Below are 14,281 nucleotides of genomic sequence, written 5' to 3'. Positions count from 1 at the left end.
CATTTATTCTGTGATTAAAGAACAAATCAGACCTCATACTGTCATGTAACCCCTTCAAATAGCTTATTTCAGCATAAACAGCTTGGTTAAAATTCACAGAAGTTGAACTTTCAAACATAATATTGGTAATTTTAAACTGTGTGTTTGGAAAAAACACAATAAACAGACTGAGTACGTATAAGGATTCATAAATTAAAGTTAACAAACTGGAAAGTTTAATTTTTGCCCCTTACTTTCTTCTAAATCACATCTCAACCTGTAACTAATTTTAAAAACTAAGCATAACTGTCAAAGCGAACAATTAAATACATTTATTTTGCTGGCAGAAAACATTTTCTCATTTTAAATATGTATTTCCTGATAGTCACTTATATTAAAGAGAAAGGCATTTAAAAATATTTTCAGAAAAATAGATAATATTCAAAAGCAGAAAACATTATCAGAGGTACAATACTTCTCATATTTGATTTCCAAAATATATTTAGTGTGGATAACCCTCTACTAATATCTTTTATAAGTAACCTTTTCAGTAGTCTTCCCCAAACAAAAAATCTTAAAAGTATATGGTTTCAATGTCAAAATACAGTATGAAATATATAATTTCCCTGTTCTTACCATGCCTATTAGCTTTATTTCTCTTTCTTAAAAAAGATGACAATGAAAAAGAGGAAGAAAGTCAAACAACAAAGTAAAAAGCAATTTCTAGGAAAGTGAGGCTAGATCTTTAAATTACTGATAATCACTCTGTGTGTATATATTTTTGGGGAAGAACTAATAGTAGTTCCATCTTTTTTATTTCCACAAACTGCAAGAAAATGTTGATAGACTCAATATTAAAGGAAAAAATAAGATGTAATCCATTTTTCTTATATATAAATAAAACTTCCTTTGACTTAGCAATAAAAATGAGATGGAACTAAAATAATTTACTTGTATTTTCTTCCAGAGGCTATTTCTTTATTTGGTAAATAAACAGATTATAACTAACATTTTTCATCCTACAATCACTATAAAGAAAACTTGATTTCTTAATAAATCTAACATTAAGGTAATATTTATGCTATATGGAACAAAACATTTTTATGAAAACTTACCACATCTTTAAATATATATAAAATCTGATTTTTATTGAAAACAGTAACAAGAAGTCTAAAGGTAAAAATCTAATCAAGAAGCCAAATACACAAGAGTTCAGTGGTTGTTTTTTTTCCCCCCCAAACAGGCCAATTTCAAAGCAAATTTAATTTGTGTTTCAATGAAAATGCTTAACTTCTTCTAAATTCAATTGGGATAACAATATTCTTTATGTAGTATGCACCATTAAGCAAAATAAAGTGTTCTCCTTTATAAATTCCCAAGAAGACCTTGAAGTAGAAGTGGTATAATCTGGAGTACTTAGAAACCTAAAAATATCTATTTAATGAGTCAGGCATTGAACTTATTTTTTGATGGCTAAGTAGATAATCAAAACAGAATTAACACTTTTTATAAAGAAGATAAAGAAAATCTACTCATTTCTTTTTCTCAGTTAAAACTTACAGAAACCTACAAACTAACATTTTCACTCATTCAAGGACATTCACTTGGCTTAAAGTAAAGCACCAATATTCCATAAACATTTATTAACATTTTAAAAAGTGAATGCTTTTAAATTAATCCTTTGCAATGCTTGTGCTCTGAATGAAGCTATAGCAAAGGGATCCTTCATCGTGCTCTGGTACCTGTATGACTGCATTGCAAAACTCCAGGGAGTTCATGAACTGGACAAGAGAAGGAAGTAGAAGCCAGTCATCTTTCAGAAGGCAGTGCCATTCCTCGCCTTTCTCTTCTAGCTTTGTAGGCAGGGAAGAGTAGAGACCACTGAGCCCAGTTGCAAGTACCTGTATTCAGAAATAAAAACAAAATAAATGCTTTTCCAAAGTTCTCAACCTGCAATTAACAGCTCACAGGTGATACCAATGCTGCTGTTTCCAAAACTATATCTTTAAGTAGCAAGGTATTAAAGGTATAAGAGCCCATCAGCCAGCTAAAAACGATGCAAACAGGTGGAGATAGTAGGGAAGAACAACTCTGGCAGAAGGACAGCAATACCAGAACTATCTGGCTAATATACACACAGTTGGTATGGGTTGCTCATCTCTCATGTGCCAGGCACTATGCTGGCCTTGGTGCAGGGGAAGTACACACAAAGATGAATGAAACATTATTCTGGCCTCAAGAAATTCAGGAGAGGAACAAATTCATAAACAACATCCTATAGTACAATACATCAAGGGCAAATACAGAGAAGGCACATACCACAGCCTAGAGAATCCCCTGTTTTGAGGTGGTCCAGGACAGAAAGTCACATACATTGGAACCATGAGCTTTATGAGAAAGATTCCATGCAATTCCTTGCATGCTTGAGGTTATGACTGACAGCTGCACGTTTGTAGTTTAGAAAGCACTTCCACATATATTTTCTCATTTGATCTTCACAAACAATAGCAAGGAGAAAGAATTGGGGGACAGCAATCAGCTAGTTAGATGTAATGACAAGATTCAAGCAGAGATAAAGTGAGTCTACATGGAGGCATCAGCACTAGGAAAAGAGAGGAGGAAATAAAATTTGAGTATCACATGGAAGGTGGATATGAGGGTGATCTAATCATGACATCTATCAGTCTGGCATTAATCCAATACTCTTAGGGCTTGCTTCCTCCCTTACTGTTCTGTTCCTTAATTTAAACTGACAGCCTTTGGGCTTGGTAAGTGGGATACCTCAAAACTGTCAACTTACCCAACTTGGTCACCAAGAAAATGGTGATGCCTTTAATAGACACAGAAATGTAAGAAGATAACACACTTAATGCTGAGTGCTTGTTGATTTTACTTTGTGGAATATCAAACCAGGGAAGCAATGAATTTCATAGTACTGGAGGCCTCCCAGCTGGGAAGTGATACTGAATTAAACAGCAACTTGGAGATCCTGACTTGCTAGATACGTATAAGATGGCCAGGGATGGCACAGAATGAATGCAAAGGAGTCAGCTATGGGGCCAGGGGTGGTGGCTCATGCCTGTAATCCCAGCACTTTGCAGGGCTGAGGTGGGTGGATCACTTGAACCAGGAGTTTGAGACCAGTCCGACCAACAAGGCGAAACCCAGTTTTTACTAAAAATACAAAATTAGCTGGGCATGGTGGCATGAGTCTGTAATCTCAGCTACTCAGGAGACTGAGGTAAGAGAGAATCACTTGTGCCTGGGAGGCGGAGGTTGCAGTGAGCTGAGACTGGACCACTGTACTCCAGCCTGGCCCACTGTACTCCAGCCTGGCCGACAGAGATGGAGTGCCTTAAAAGAAAAAGAAAAAAAAAAAAAAAAAAAAGGCCAGCTACAAAAGTCTTTGCTCTAGCACAAACCCTGAGGTGACAATGGCCTCGAATGAGATGGAAACATTCAAGAAAATATAATGAGGCAGGCCCAGAAAAGAAATAGTGACATACTCATTGATCTCACTGTCTAATGAGAGATTAACAGGCAATTAAAACAGTGTTAGAAATGCTCAGAATACATAATAGAAAATATATAGTGCTGTGGGTGTACAAAAGACTTAACTCAGATTTGGAGGGTTGGCAGCAGGAAATATTCTCAGAAGAAGTGATGTCTAAGCTGATGAAGAGTAAGTAGAAGTTAGCCAGAAAAAGAGTAGGGGGAAGAATATTCCAAGCAGAGAAAACAGCATATACAAAAGCTCAAAGGAGAAAGCAAAGATGGTATTCTCCAGGAACTAAGAGAAGCGCAGTATTGTTAGAGTGCAGAATTACAGGTAGAAAGAGGATGGCAAGGTGAACGGGAATCAGATCCTGCAGGGTTTTATAGGACAACATGAGGAGCGTGTGAGGCATCCAAATGGAGAGCCCAGTATTCAGATACGTGGGGCTGATCCTTAAAAGAGAGCTCTGGGCTAGAGATGGAGCCGTCAACATGTAGATAGGACCTCAAGCCATATGAACCAGAGAGAGAAGGAAAGGGAGATTTAGACAGATGAGATATGACAAAATAATCCACAGTGCCTGGCATCACAAACAGGAAGTCAGGAGGAGGGGTGGGCTTAGGTATGTTAAACTTGGAAAAAAATTATCTGTAGACCTATTGTTGCCTCCCTTTTCCCCTTGTCCTGTTCTCACAGCACTCTCTGTATGCCTTTGTGTAGCAATCATCTTTCTTGCATGTATTAGTGTATTGCCTACCTCTCCATCTCTCCTGACTTGTTCTGGAGAACAAGACTTGTTCATTCCAGTCCACACTGGAGGTATGGATGATTTGTCCAGTCAGGTATGTTGAGTTTCAGATGCTAGGAGTCCTTCCCATGAATAACATACGCAACTCAACAACAGAGTACAGGTCGGGGAGGTCTTAACATGGAGAGACCATATGAAGTCATGGGAGGATCTAGGAGGGGTGGGGGAGTTGGTATAGGAGCCCCCAGTAGAGTATAAAGGACAGGGAGACAAATAGATGAACCATTTCAGTACTAGAGAAATCAAAAAATTATATACATTTCTCTGTTCTATTTCCTGGTTCCTGGCAACCTTTAATCACTCATTCATTTACTCACTCCTTAAAAAAAGAAATACCAAACACTTACTTCAGGCCAGGTACTACATTAAGAAAATACAACCGTAAACAAGACAGTACATTTACCTCTTTTTAAAAAATCAGGGCATCTGTGGTCCCAAAGGAGAATGTCCCCTATTCAAAGTGAACATACCCATACAAACACTTTCATTCCAGTTTTGAATGTGACCCAAATGAGTTGCTTCTTAGAAATCAGAAATCTCCGGCAAAAGAGAACAGAGACCAAAAGTTCTCCTCGAAGAGAAATCTAATCTTGATGCCACATTTTTTTAAATCAATTACATTTGCTAACTCCTGCTAAATTAACCACAGAACAAAGGCTTTAATTCTGCATACTCCTGATTTCTTAACCACTTTGAGGCTCTGAAGATGAATTCATAAAGACAGGCTTAATTTGTCTGACTAAAAAGCTGGGAGTAACTATTCAGTATATCAATATAATTACAGCAACATTAATTTTCAAATTACATACCTCAGTGACAGTAATTAAAAATAACACATATGTAATATTCACTTTTTAAAATGAGTATTCTGAAAGGGCATGGCTGAGATGTGAACAGAAGCCTGCCCATCCAGAAGGATAGTCCCTGTACAGAAGGATACTCTGTATGCACAAGGATACTCCCAGAAGACAGAAAGACGTTGTCCGTACAGAAGTGACAGCTGAACAGGAAGTCCTGTCATGTTCCTGCCACTACAAAAAGTTTCTCTGCTATCTCCTTCAGAATGGCAAAGAAACAGAGGAGAAAATATTCTGCAGAATAAAGAGTATTATACAGTCTTAGGAAAAGATTCTAAATCTTTATGGTATTTATATCCTCCCTTCCTAGGCTGTGCTCAGAGTTCAGATTCATTCACCCAGACTGCACATATTTCTAGAACACAGACTGTGGGCCAGACATACGCAAGATTGGTCCTGGAGAAAGACTAGTGAACAAGGCAGACCGGGAGAGATGGAGAATATGGCTGATAAACCAATAAATGCAAGAAAGATAATTACTACCTAAGGGGATATAGAGTGCTGTGGGAACAGGACAAGGAAAAGGAAAGATACCAACAGGTCTGTAGCTAACTTTTCTAGGTTAAGAGATGAATAGAACATTCTATTTACTTTTAAATTTCATTTTTTAACTTAGAATTAAATTACAAAAGTTTAAACATAGATGTATTCAACAGCTCATTAAAAATAAAATTCCCATCCAGTATTTTAGACTTTTATTGATCCTTGGATTCCCATTCACACACACACACAAAAATTGCAAAATATTCTATTTATTCCCAACACATTAAGCATTAACCCATTTTTCACTTATTTTTCACTTATGTGCACTTATTTTTCACTTATTTTCCCTCAAGAATCTCTTTAAAAGAAACAAATCACATGTAAAACCACAAGGATAACAATAGACAAAAAAGCAAACAACTTCCCTGGCAGCAGTATAGCAACGCAGTTGCTGAGACCAAGGATTTTAGTATCAGACAAACGTGGTTTTGAACCAGAGTCTGCCACTGACAGGCAGTTATTAAAGTTCTCTAAATTTCCGTTTCTTCACTGAGTTGTTGCCAGGATTAAAGAAAATAATGCATGTACCAAGATTTGCATAATGTTTTACACATAGAAATGTTTCCAATGAAGGAAAGAAAGATGACATACAAAAAAAAAGAAAAAAAGGAAGAAGACATGTACAGAGCAGTGAACAAGTAATGCTTAACTTTAAACATCTAATGATATCTGGTTAATTTTAGCAAACACAAAGATTTTTGGCAGATGGCTTTAGTCTGAAGCTCGCAGCATAACACCTGGTGGGGACTATTTGATACAACTTGCCAAAATAAAAAGCCTCATAAATTTTGGATATGGGATAAATAACATTCTACCTGCGGCTGTGTACCTAACGGTCGCTTGCTTTAATTTGCATTACTTGATTTACGTATACACCGTTTTCTACATTTGCCAGTATATAACAGTGGCATGGGCTTAATAGTCAATATTTGTTTTTTTTTTTTTTTTTTTTTAAGTGACAGGGTCATTTAGTCCCCTTTTGTTGGCACCAAATTGTTCCCTAGAGTATCTTCATTCTCCTTCTTTTCCTGGGAAAGCACATCTTGAGTTATGAGGCAGCAGAACCAGCAAGCTCTTCCTATCAACTATAACAGTAAAGGTTTACAAAAGGGGTCCAATTTCCTGAAAGAGTCATTACTTTTCCAACAGCCTGATGCTAACACGCTTTGACAATCATACTAATTAGAGAAATCTTTTTGTCAACTGTGGTCCTTAGCTGGATGGTTAATAGAGTATGCTTTTATCTTCAACATAAAGAGGCCTTTTTTTTTTAATTACGTTGTCAGATGTAATTATAGAAAACTGGGTACAAATGAGATTATGGGATCTATCCTAAGGGGCAACTTAACACAATGAAGCTCGTGTTCCATTCTAGCAAACAAGGTCAGCTGGAGATGTTGTTTTCACTCCAACTTTAATGATCTGTACAGTGTTTTAAAATACATTTTTATAAAAGCAACACTCAACTAAAATCTGCTTATGACACAGTTAAATAGAAATCTAAACATTAAAAATGGTCCATTCTTGTCATAATATATTTAAATTTTTTAATTATGAAATATCAAAAATACACAAAGCATAATAGAAATCCATCACCAAGACTTAACAGATTTTAATATTCTGCAAAAATTTCTTCAGAACACTCTGATTTTTTCAAACAATAAAAATTAGAAATAGAACTACACCCCACTCCAATCTCATTACCATCCCTTCTCCTTCCTTCACCCCCAGAAAGTCACAGTCTTGAACTTCGCATATATTATTATCCTTGCGGTTGTTTTGTACTTTTACTGTATACACATGTATCCAAAAAACAGCATACACTAAGATTCTGCGTTTTAAAATTTTATGTAAACTCTAGGCGGCACAGTGGCTCATGCCTGTAATCCCAGCATTTTGGGAGGCCGGGCGGGCAGATCACTTGAGGTCAGGAGTTCGAGACCAGCCTGGTCAACACGGTGAAACTCTGTCTCTACTAAAAATACAAAAAATTACCCAGGCATGGTGGTACACGCCTGTAGTCCCAGCTATTCGGGAAGCTGAGGCATGAGAATCACTTGAACCCGGGAGGCAGGGTTGCAGTGAGCCGAGATCACGCCACCACACTCCAGCCTGGGTGACAGAGCGAGACTCTGTTTCAATAAATAAATAAATAACTCAATATGTTTTTTGATTTACTGCTGTTCATACACATAGTTACATGACAGTACACTATTCATACACTTTGAATGCTGAAAAGTATTCCACTGATGTATGAATAAACCAGTTTATCTTTCACTTCACGTACTTCTATTTTTCTGTTGTTCAAATCACTGTTTTATTGAACATCTTTGTATATGTATCCTTGTAAATAAGTGCCAGATTTCTCCAGGCCAGATATCTAGAAGGGAATTTGCAGGATCACACGGTATGCAAATATTCAGGTTTACCAAACATTGCCATACTGCTTTCCTGAGTTACCATGCCAATTTATATTCTCAAAAGTTCTTTTTTTTTGTTTGTTTTCACACTCTTGACAACACAGTTACCACTTAATACTTACTACTCTGATAAGTATTAACTGGGGTCTCATTGCATCACCAATAGTGGAATAACTTAACATAGGCCCCTTGCTGTAATGCAAAAAGTATATAGCATCACTTGTAAAGTATCCTTGCCAAAAATATTTAACCTAAATTTAACTGAGCGTGTAGATCTAAGTCCAATTTGTAGGAAATGCAGGGTTAGGGACAAGTCAAACTACACAAGAAACAATCAAACTCAGAATGTGGGGATGTTTTATAAGACAATGGCTTGGTCTCTTAAAAAGTCAATGTCATGGGGAAGAAAAGTGGCAGGTTGTTATTATATTAATGGAGACTAAAGAGACCTGATAGCTAGATGTATATCTTTTATTGGACTCTACAAAGGGGGAGAAAAAAGCTATGAAAGTAATTTGGGGCATAATGGGAGAACTGGATACTAGATCGTATTAAGGAATTATTGTATAATGTTCTTAGGTATAATAACAGTATTGTGGTTATGTGGGAGAATGTCCCCATTCATAGGAAATACAGACTAAAGTATCTAACATCTGTAACTTAATTTCAAATGGTACAACAAAAACAAATAAAAGCATAAAATACCAAAGAATGGCAAAATATTAACAACTTTGAATCTAGGTGGTGTGCATACACTGTTCATCTTAGTGTTTTAAATTTTCTGTATTTTACTTTTTCTTACAATAAAAAGTTTTTAAAACATAAATTGCATCAACTTTATAGATTAATTTGCAGGAATGTCTCATCTGTACAGTATCTACAGGCTGTAGAGCTTTCCATTTATTTAGATCTTTTATGCCCTTTATAATTTTCTCCACAAAGGCCTTTCATGTATTTGTTAGATTTATTTCAAGATACCTTATGATTATGTTGCTCTTGTAAATGGTATTTTCTAAATTGCCTTTTGCATATTGATCAAGTGAACCACCTGAATATTTTGATTTGTTACAATATCTGCTCTCCTTTAACAGCAGAATTACACAACTGAATTAAACAATTCAAATAAGCTAAAACCCAAACCTCGTATAGCTCCCTCTCAAAACTGCTATTAAGAGGTTTTCTTTAGAGCAGTTTAAGGTTCACAACAAAACTGAGAGGAAGGTACAGAGATACCCCACATACACGCTGCCCCAACACATGCACAGCCTCCCTGATTATCAATATCCTCTACCAGAGGGCTACATTTGTTACAACTGATGAACTCACAGTGACGTAGTAGAGTCACCCCCAAAACCATAGTTTACATAAGCGCTCACTCAGTGTTTTACATTCTGTGGGTTTGGACAAATGTATATTGACATGTACCCACCATTCTAGTATCATACAAAGTAATTTCACTGCCATAAAAGTCCTGTGTGCTTTGATTATTCATCCCTCACCCTGCCCCAATGCTCAGGGGAAGAAAATAGTCTTTTTATTGTCTCCATAGTTTTGCCTTTTCCAGAATGTCATATAGTTGGAATCATACAGTAGGCACCCTTTTCAGATTGGCTTCTTTCACTTAGTAATAAGCATTTCAGGTTCTTCCATATCTATCCATGGCTTACCAGCTCATTTCTTTTTAGCTGAAAAATATTCCATTATCTGCATATACCCCCACTTTATTTATCTATTCACCTGCTAAAAGACATCTTGTTTGCTTCCAAGTTTTTGCAAATTATAAATAAGGCTTCTATAAACATCCATGTGCAGGTTTTTGGGTGGACATAAGTTTTCAACTCCTTTAGGTAAATATCAAGGAGTGCAATAGATGGACCACACAGCAAGAGTATGTTTAGTTTTGTAAGAAACTGCCAAACTGTCTTCCAAAGTAGCTGTACCATTGTGCATTCCCATCAGCAATGAATGAGAGTTTCTACTCCTCCACATCTTGCCAGCATTTGGTGTTGTCAGCGTGACCCCTACACACTAACTGACTGTTGAACTCCCACTCCACCACCCCATGTTCCTACGACAACAAAATACACTAAAACTAGCGGTCATTTTCTTGCTGAGAAACAAATTAATTTGTGAAACCAGCAGTGGAGGTCTTATCACATGCCATGATTCCTTGGAGAAAAATCAACCTGAAAAGCTAAGGAATGAGAAAGCACAGGTTTTACCAATTTCTCAGGATATGCTCCTATGCTCCTAGAACAATTAAAATCATTCTTAATGCAGTAAAAAATTAACCAAAAACGGTAACACATCTAGCTTCCTCTGTTGGCTTATGATGAGCTGATGTTGCTCAGACAAATAGCATCTCAACTTAGACTCCTCTGCTCCCTCCAAAAGATTTCCTCTAAACATCTTTCCATAGGAGGTGCCAACTACAACTTACTGGGAGGAAAAAGGGAGTAAGATAGTATTCATCATTAGCAACAAAAGAGAAAAAAGGGAGTGAGTGGAAAACGTGCCAAGGAGAGAGACTTACTGGACAAAAGTAGGTGTTCTCCACAATGTGATGGGCCACCATGCTGTTCTCAGCAGAGAGAGACATGATGAATAACAATGCATCCCGAGCTTGCTGGCCCACTGCCCCCTCTCGGTGAATGAAGGGAATCAGAAGGGAGAAGATGAGGAAGTTGGCAGCGCCTTGGTCTTCACTAGTGTGGAAGAAGAGTTCTAAAATGGATGGATCTTTGGCAAGAATGGAACAGAGCTGATTGAGTAGGACAACCAGCTTCTCCTCCACAGTGGGGGTGGTTGTTCCTGAACAAGAGCTCAACAACATCATCAGAGGCTTCAGAATGGGTTTGTGGTGCAGCAGAGGCTGGTGCGACTGGGTGACCAACATCTCATACATCTTTAGCTGCTCAATTTTAGTCTCATCAGTAAATTCCCTTCTCAAGCTCCAAAGGAAAAGTTTCTCCATGATGTTCTCAGAGACCACAAATTCCAGAATCGGCCCCATTGCAGCATCCTTGGCTTGCTCTTCAATCAACAAGAAGAGCATGTGTTCTACATAATTCTGCACAGCACTGGCCTCATCTGGAGGGATAGACCCATATTTTGCCTGGGTGTTCTTCAAGGGGTCGTGCTTCTCCAAGATTTTCACAACCTGTAACCAAGTCAAACATTTGTCATCTATCTGATGTTTATCATAATTACAAAAACACATCACCACTGATTTTACCAAATCTTCACCAAAAGTGCAGGAGCCACTGCCCACAACAAGATATGTGTGAGCATTGTGTGTGTGTGTGTGTCTTCCTCTCAAACACTAAAATGAAGGAGTTAAACTATAGAAAGAAGATGTCTGAAGATGTTTACTTCCACAGTTATAAATTTCAACAATCTAAATATCAAAGAAAATACTATGGTTACATCAATTAAGCTACATGCATTCTTTGGATTATTTATTATGAACATAATTGAGGAAAATGAGAAATTGTAAGTGATATGTTAGATGAAAAAAGCAAGCTATTTATAGATGTTAGATGCATAATAATCAATTATGTCAAAGATGTATGTGAAAAATATGCAAAAAGACTCATTTTTATGTTCAAAGTCATGACAAATTCTTAAATTTTTTTCTAGATTGTAAATGTATAACATTGCTTTTTAATTTTAAAATACATTAAATAAGCACAAGGAAACCATGCCACCCATGTTCTCCTACAAACAGAATTGCTCTGGAGATCTCAGCAGAGGAACACAGCTACTCATATGCCCTTGGCAGAACAATATCCTCCCTTCCCTACTTGGATGGATGCCCTCTTCAACCAAACATGCAGCAACAGAAAAGATTAAAGGAAACTGATAAACGAGCGACATACAACTAGTAGAATCAACCCTAACATGTGGCATATACTGAAACTGAAAAATGAAGGGCTTGAATGTTGTGTTTCTTTAAGCTTAAAAATTCTGAGACAACCAATTACAAAACAAACCCCTAAAGTTTGGAGTGATTAAAAAGTTTTGGAAATAGAGCTGATAATTAAGCACTTTGGGAGGTCAAGATAGGAGGATCACTGGAGCCTAGGACTTCAAGACCAGGCTGGACAAAATAGTGAGACCCTGTCTCTACAAAATAACTGTAAAAATTAGCTGGGTGTGGTGGTGCATGCCTTGAGACTCTGAGGTAGAAGGATCTTTTGAGCCCCAGGAGGTTGAGGCTGCAGTAAGCCTTGATCACGCCATTGCACTCCAGCCTCAAACAAAACAAAAATCAAAATGGGTTAAGGTGGCCTATTTTGTTATATATACTTTACCACAAAAAACTCAATTAACAATTTAAATAAAAATCCCTAAACAGGTCACCTCACAGCCCCGGTCAGCTTCTCTCCTTTCCCACTGCTAGCATTTGAAGGTTTCTCACTTTCTGTGCCAACAGATACTTCCACTTTGCATCCTGGAAACTAAAACAATTTTTTATCTCAACTTCCATTTAACTTTATGACTTAGAATTTCTGGTATAATACTCATTCCATTTACTCCTTTGAAAATATACACATATGATAATTTTTAAACATCCAAACATTTATCAATGACTTTATCTTTGTCCCTTTTTGCCTTTCTGAATTGCATGGAATCTATGTGTCTTTTGCAGTACCCTCCGGGTCCAGTTCTATGATGTGCTGTTACATGTTCTGTATGAGTACTTAGGTTATGGAATTTTTGCAAGTCATTGGGGAAGCTGGCAAAGGCATAATGCTATGTCAGCATGCATGAGCAATGAAGGAAATTTATTTCTCAGGGAAATGTCTGTCTCTCCCTTGTCAGAAATGGAAAAAAAATCTTTATAGACCAGGCAAGTCCACCCTTACAGAATAAAAGAATTTCCACAGAATCTATAATCACCATTGACTTCCATTATAAAGTTGATAATGCTGTGTCACAAAGGCAAAAAATCACTCCAACACCCTTGAGTTGACATTTTTAATAAAAAAAAGGAAGGCCTTTGGCTAGCCCCTACCCAGGGAGGAGTACCTGGCCCACTGACTAGTGGCCACAGGACAGCCACTAGACATCCTCTTCTCCTTTGCTGCATGCCTGACTCCAAAGTACACCCACTATCCTACAACCTCCACCAAGCCCTTCAGGATTCCTTGCACCTGGTCACCGTCCTAGCAGCAGAAACACCGGGACCTGGCTCTCCCCCATCCCTTTGTTCTGGGCCCTACCAACAACTCAATAGAATGCAATCACAGTACCACACTGGTCCAAAGGGACCCTCTACCTCCACACCACACATTGTCCAGCCCCAAAAGTCCCTAACTTCAAGCCTCCACATTCTGAAGAACAAAAGACATGCCTTATCAGTTCTATAATTTCAAAGTCCATATATTGAGTTTACTTATGAGAACTATCTTTACAGCTAGACCTCAGGATAAAAAGGTAATTACACTTTTCATGTGTGCCCAGACTGTCTAAACTATCTAAAACTGGGGCTGTGCTTTATACATTGATAGTGGAGTAGCAAATTAGCTCAATCTTTCTGGAAAACAATCTGGCAATATGTAATAGAAGCTATAAAATTGTTCCTGCCTTTTGACTTGTTAATCTGACTTTGGGGAAAATGCCCCAAGGAAACAACCCAAAAATAATCTTTTAAAACATGTTCAACTTTCCTATAATGAAAAAAATACTATTGACTCAAATGGTCAAGAATAAGAGAATTACAATCAAAATATATTATATCACCATACAATATAAAAAAATTGTATGAGCCATCAAAAAAAAAAACACTAAGTAAATTCATTTTCTATCATTAAAATGTAAGCTAAAAAGCAAATACATTGCCAAGTAGATACATGATTAAAAGTGAGTCTAAAAAGATATAAATGAGATTTTAAGGTTATTTATTCTTTCCTGTAAGTTTATCTAATTTCATAATACAAATAAAAACAAAGGTAGACAAAGTAATCATGTACTAATGTCCAAAAAAGACCAAACCATTGAGTTAAAAACAATTAACAATTAGAGATCTCTTAAGTCTCAGCAATTTCTAAGCAATATAAATTTATACATATGCATATGTATATTTTATATAAACTATATATGTGCATGCAAATATGTAAGACACAGCAAAAGTCTTTATTTACATAACCATAAATTGTATTTTTCTCATTAATTA

At 36.9% G+C, this 14,281-nt stretch overlaps 1 protein-coding gene across 3 annotated transcripts in view; it reads right to left on the bottom strand.

Moving 5' to 3' along the window:
• Positions 1 to 14,281, bottom strand: part of FHIP1A (FHF complex subunit HOOK interacting protein 1A) — a 264,968-nt gene that overhangs the window by 76,086 nt on the left and 174,601 nt on the right. For all 3 annotated transcript variants that reach the window (XM_065545584.2, XM_045392945.3, XM_045392946.3), the window contains 2 exons: positions 10,637 to 11,263; positions 1,722 to 1,880 (listed from right to left, as the gene is read on the bottom strand). In XM_065545584.2, the coding sequence (XP_065401656.1) occupies positions 1,722 to 1,880; positions 10,637 to 11,263 (786 nt within the window). The remainder of the gene's footprint in view (positions 1 to 1,721; positions 1,881 to 10,636; positions 11,264 to 14,281) is intronic.

Source organism: Macaca fascicularis, chromosome 5 (genome assembly GCF_037993035.2).
Source record: "Macaca fascicularis isolate 582-1 chromosome 5, T2T-MFA8v1.1".
Classification (NCBI taxonomy): domain Eukaryota; kingdom Metazoa; phylum Chordata; class Mammalia; order Primates; family Cercopithecidae; genus Macaca; species Macaca fascicularis.
The sequence above is the reverse complement of the archived record's forward strand: the minus strand, read 5'-3'. Positions and strand labels throughout refer to the sequence as shown.